This window comes from Solanum tuberosum, unplaced genomic scaffold (assembly GCF_000226075.1).
Source record: "Solanum tuberosum cultivar DM 1-3 516 R44 unplaced genomic scaffold, SolTub_3.0 scf00103, whole genome shotgun sequence".
Classification (NCBI taxonomy): Eukaryota; Viridiplantae; Streptophyta; class Magnoliopsida; order Solanales; family Solanaceae; genus Solanum; species Solanum tuberosum.
Genome location: NW_006239027.1, coordinates 403,730 through 409,980, shown reverse-complemented (window position 1 = coordinate 409,980; position 6,251 = coordinate 403,730). Strand labels below are relative to the sequence as shown.

Here is a 6,251-nt window from a genome sequence, read left to right as displayed (position 1 = left end):
CAAGCATATAAAATCTTTATAGTACCTTAAAGCAAAGGCAAAACACAGCCTTACTACTCCATCAACCAAACGTTTCGTTTCTGTTCACACTTCCAAAACATTTTAGCCAAAGATCATAAAGATCAAGAATCCCAAATTGGGTGTTGCTTCTTCGAGTTTCTTCTTCATAGATAAGGAAGGAACATGTCCAACGTACGTCTCGATCATACTTTGACTAATTCCTTAACAATAAAGAAATTCCTACTAACCAAACATAAGGTATGTTTCCACTCAGTGCTTCAAGCTTGCCCAAGGAAATTTAACACACAACATAACTTTGAAATAAATTCAACTCAAGAATCACAAATTGGGTGATTCTTCTTCGAGTTTCTTCTTCACAAATAAAGAAGGATCATGTCCAACATATAAACTTCTCGGTCTAACTTAGACTAATCCCTTGGCACATAAGAAATTCCTACTAACCAGACAAAAAGTAAGTTTCCATTCTATACTTCAAGCTCGCCCAAGAGAATTTAACACACAACATAACTTCGAAATTAACATCAACTCAAGAATCCCAAATTGGGTGATGCTTCTTCGAGTCTCTCTTTCACAGATGAGGAAGGATCATGTCCAACATATATACTTCTAGGTCTAACTTTGACTAATTCCTTAGCAAACAAGAAATTTCTACTAACCAGACAAAAAGTAAGTTTCCACTCAGTGCTTCAAGCTCGCCCAAGAAAATTTCACACACAACATAACTTTGAAATAAATTCAACTCAAGAATTCCAAATTGGGTGATGCTTCTTCGAGTGTCTTCTTCACAGATGAAGAAGGATCATGTCCAACATATATACTTCTCTGTCTAACTATGACTAATCCCTTAGCAAACAAGGAATTCCTACTAATCAGACAAAAAGTAAGTTTCCAATTCAATGTTTCAACTCGCCCAAGAGAATTTAACACACAACATAACCTCGAAATAAATATCAACTCAAGAATTCCGAGTTGGGTGATTCTTCTTCGAGTTTGTTCTTCACAGATGAGGAAGGATCATGTCCAACATATCCCTTAGCAAACAAGAAATTCCTACTAACCATACAAAAAAATGTAAGTTTTCATTAAATACTTCAAGCTCACCTAAGAGAATTTAACACACAACATAACTTCAAAATAAACATCAACTCAAGAACCCCAAATTGGGTGATGCTTCTTCGAGTTTCTTCTTCACAGATGAGGAAGGACCATGTCCAACATAAATACTTCTCGGTCTAACTTGGACTAATCCCTTAACAGGAAAGAAATTCCTACTAACCAGACAGAAAGTAAGTTTCCACTCAATACTTCAAACTCCCTAAGGGAATTCAACAGACAACATAACTTCGAAATAAACAACCAAAGTCTCAAATCATACATCATTCAAAAACAAGCATGAAATGTAAAAACCATCTCTGTTCCCAAACAGAGTACTCAAAACATTCATCCAGCTTCACAATTTTATGTTTCCAAGCAGAAAAAAAACTTAATAGTACCTTAAAGCAAAGGCAAAACACAGCCTTACTACTCCATCAACCAAACGTTTCGTTTCTGTTCACACTTCCAAAACAATTTAGCCAAAGATCAAGCAGGATTGTGATAACGATACTAATCAACAAGATACACAACTTCTGCTTTAGATGATGCCCGTTGAAACTTTGTTATCTCCACGAGTAATTTGAGAGATTTTTTAGTTTCCATTTGACGAGGCTTGATTTCCATTTTCACTAGTGCTGGAGACTTTGCCAATAAAACCTTGATAAGCTGCATTTCACCCTCTTCTAATAGTACATCATAAAACTTAACTGTCCTCAGATGATTAAATGTCATATCCGAAAAGCTTGCAGGAATCTCATCAACAACCTCCTGGGGCACAGATTCGAAATAATCCCCATCACCAAGGATACACCCCTAAGAAAAATCAAGAAAAAAACCATCAAGTCATTACATACGAATATAAAAACATGGAAAAGATAGAGAGAAAACTAAACATTAGTGACAACCTTAATTTCAATTTCTTCCAAATTTGGGGAGCTTAGTATCATACAGAGAGTAAACGAAAGCTCAAAAAACTCTCCAAGAGTAATCCAAGATATGAAGAGGCGTTTCAGACAGTCAAGAGCTGATGGAAGCTTTGTTGGTATAAATTCAGTTGATCCAATATCGACCTACGAATAAAATGACAAAAATTAGGATGCTAAAAAAGATAGTACATGTATGAAAATGCAAGTAATTAAAATGAAGCAACATTACCTCAAAATGATCCCAGCTGAAACACTCGAGAGCAGGAACAGACGAAAAAATATTGGCAAAATCATCTTCGTCCTCTAGAACTAAGTCTCTAGGCTCATACAGAATATTCGAAAGAAGAGGGACATTTTCAAGATATATCAACTGTATATCGCCACGAAAGACAAATGACCTTAGCTTAGGAGCACTAATACTCATGAGGTACGGATTGTGTATGTCTTTTAACACCAAATCCTCAAGCAACGGGCAATTAGAGATCAAACCTTCAAACGTATCAGAAGATAACGTGACAGATTTTAATTTTAGACTAATAAGCTTATTAAATCCCTGAAAGAAACTTGGAACAAGTATTTCACATTCCATGAGATACAGATGCCTCAATGCTGAACAATAAAAAAAGAAGAAAGGCAAACTGTATCGGGGATAAGAAAATGGAAGTTTAAGGACAAAATGTTGAATGAAATTTGTATCGAGGAGAAAAATCAAACGATCAACATTAGGACATACTTTTAGACTAATAATATCGAGGGTGACCTTCAATGTTATTCCTATATGAAACCTGAAGAAACTACGGAGAATGGGAATAAATCCAATGGTAGGGGATGTCAAGTCCTCTGGTGTTTCCCAGACCGTTTGATCAAACTTCACTTGTGGAATTCTACGACAAGTATATTGCCAATCCTTCGAAAGTGTACTAGTTCTTACAACATCTCGAAAAGACAACCTATTTAGAATGTCATCGATTAAATGAATGGCAAGTTTGCTAAGTCGATCAGGAGAAGGTAAACAAAGTCTTTGTTCATCTGGAGGCATGATAATCTGTAGAAAATAATCAAAAATACGATAGGTAGGTAAGGTCAGAGTATACGCTACACGAACAACAAACAAACATGTCACAACTCTAAGAATAAAAGAAAAGGTGCATGATAGGGGGTAAATATAACCTTTTTCCATGTGTAAAAAATGCAAAAGAAATTATTTGTAGATGACATTTGCATTGATTTTTTTTTTTTTAAGGCAAATTTACCACTAGACAGTGTCTAGCGGTCTTTTATTAAACATAAAAAATATCAATAGGGACAAGTACAAGCAAGGGAAGCTAGACCTTATCTTACTAATCCTAATGAAATACCTAACTTCTGCTACCTAACAAGCATGAAGAAAATAATAGCTTTAATTTGCAACTCTTGATGTAAAATTGTCTAGCTTAGGTTAAATCAAACACATATAAAGTATTTTCTGTATAGAAATTGAAGAGAGATGTTATACTTAGAGGTCATTTGGTTGGGAACAAGTTATGCCAAGATTAGTTATCCTGAGATTAATTATGCTGGGATAAGTTATCCCATCACTATGGTATAAATGGTGGGATACGTTATCCCAAACATGACAACCAAACAAGACACAACATTTTTATCCCATCACTATTTTCTTATCCCGTGACTATTCATTTTTATCCCTCCCACCAAACGACCCCTTATTGTACTAGGGTAGAAATTTATAATACTGAGTGCTTACATGAAAGCACTATATGAATGACATGTGTTTATTGTAACATTATAAATCAATAGGTAACACTTGACATTTCCTTCAACACTAAAGGAGTCGTTTGGTAGTATATATAAAAATAGTATTTGTGTTAAATTCTATACAATGTTTGATTGTAAATTTAACTCTGGTACAACTAATACTAGTATTACAATTATATGACCCAAACATTTGTGCTACGAGAAGGGGAAAAAATTAATTTAGTGAACTACACACTTAATTTCAATATTTTGGTGAAAGAGATTCAAAAAATACATCATGAAATTTTAATTTATGTATAAGCTATTAATAAGAACACCAAAATCATGAGAAATAATATTATATTGTTAATTCAAATATTCATATCCAAACCCTTAATTAAACCTAAAATCCTCAAATCTTGAATGAGAAAACAGATTCCTATAAATTAAAAAAAATGTTGATAATTGAACAAGGTGATATTCATTATTCAAGACTAAGCCATAAGTCCATATGCCTTTAATCTTGTTTTCTCAAGTTAGCATAATTAGAATTTCACAAATATTTTACTTTTTTTTAATAGTGTAATTATTTAGAAAACTCCAATCTTAAGAGGAAACAAGTTTGAAATAACTTAATTTTGTTGCTACCATTACACTATGAATTTTGATACACCCATCATCATCAGAGTATATTATAGTTTTTTTTTTGAAAAAAAAATATTACTATTGTTATTGTTGTTGTAATTAGGGTTTTTTTTTTATATCAATTATGTGTACTAACTAATGGTAAAATGTTCAATTAAGAAAGGACATATGTTCAATACTGATTAGATTTATTTTTTCATATTTTTTACTTGTCATTTGCTTTCAAGTTTCAACACTCTCTATGTCACCTCAACACCAAAAGGTGTATTTATTACATTTCAAAATAGTTCTAGGAGGTATTAGGACTCTGTAAAGAAAATGTGTGTCCTTAAAATTTCGACCATAGTTCAAGGGAATACTTATGCCTTTTTTCAAAAAAAGATTTAATACTTAAAAATTTGTCAATGTTTTTCCATAACTTTTTCTTTTTGGAATTCATGGGTTCTAGGACTAAATAAGAATCATTCTCTTTCTTTAAGTTAGATTCCTAACATGACGTATTAAATCTATCAAAAAAATATTGTTGTAGTTTATTTAATGCCCATTCTAACATTTTTTTCTTTCTTCAATCTTAATGGTGGTTGTCTAAAATCTTATGCCGTAATAGAACATAAAAATTTGTATCTATAACAAGCAGAAATGAACCCAAGAATTGAAGACTTCAGACGCACCAATAAACTTAAAAAGAAATAAGGGCTCTAGCTAGATTCAAACCCTAATCTATTCCTCTAGCTTGTACCAACATCACAAGGACACTCCTAGACTCATCAAAAGTGTACTGTTAATTAAATCCTAAATTTTTGCCAGTTTCCAGGATATATATATGTATACACATGATTTTTTAAAAGTTAATGGGTGCACTTGCACCCGCACATATGAATGTGGGTTCGCCTCTCATAACAAGATAAAGTTGTTTGGTGAGTGAAGATCATTAGTTCAAGTTTCAGGGCTCTGATACAACATGTAAAAACATAAACATTTATGCTAATAAATAAATTAACATATATACATACCAGGATTTTGAACTCATACAAAGCGTACCTGATGCAAAAAACGAAATCAATCTCCCTTTACCCTATCTTACGCTACCGCAACTTTCGTGATTGAATCGAGTGGAGGTAGTAACCCTAATGAGCATAAAAGGACCAACTTATAAGGATTTCATTGGAAATGTTATTGTTTTTGTTGCCCATCATGTAATCTAATGAAATGATAAAATCTATCTAATTATTAAAATAAAAAAATATTACATTGTACAACTAACTTATGATGTATAATTATATAGTGAATGCTTTAAATAATTACTATTTACAGCTAATCTTTTTATTTCATAGCAAAATGGTAAATACACCTAGGCATCGGTCGGTTCGGTTCGGTTTTATGAATTATCGGTTCGGTTTATCGGTTTTCGATTTTTAAATACACTAAATCAATAACGAATCAATAAGATAATTTTTTATCGATTTTCGGTTTATCGGTTTTGGTCCTTAACGGTTCGATTTTCGGTTTAACCAATAAGAACATGCTTATAAAACAAATATATGACTTCTCTAATAAATTTGGCACGACAAGACAATAATGTAACTTTACAAAAGCTCATAAAATAGAAATAGTAATAACAAACATAAAAAGAACTATACATATGTAACACAAAGAGAAATAAAGAGGAATATGATTCTTACTATATGTTTTGACGATTTGTATAATGTAAAGTTGTGAACTCAAAGTCACAGCGAAGTATGAATTGATGGCTAAATGACAAAGACATAACTATTAAGATATTGAGATTAATATTTACTAATATGTAAAAGTAGTAAATTACTATAGTCT

The 6,251-nt window shown here is 32.3% G+C and overlaps 1 protein-coding gene across 1 annotated transcript; it reads right to left on the bottom strand.

The window, feature by feature from the left end:
• Window positions 1-1,626: 1,626 nt before the first annotated feature.
• On the bottom strand, window positions 1,627-3,081 carry LOC107060843 (F-box/FBD/LRR-repeat protein At1g13570-like). Its single transcript, XM_015309265.1, has 4 exons — window positions 2,841-3,081; window positions 2,272-2,651; window positions 2,022-2,186; window positions 1,627-1,929 (listed from the first exon to the last, which is right to left on the bottom strand). Exons 1-4 carry the CDS (start codon window positions 3,079-3,081, stop codon window positions 1,627-1,629), a joined length of 1,089 nt encoding a protein of 362 aa, XP_015164751.1.
• Between the last annotated feature and the right edge of the window lie 3,170 nt (window positions 3,082-6,251).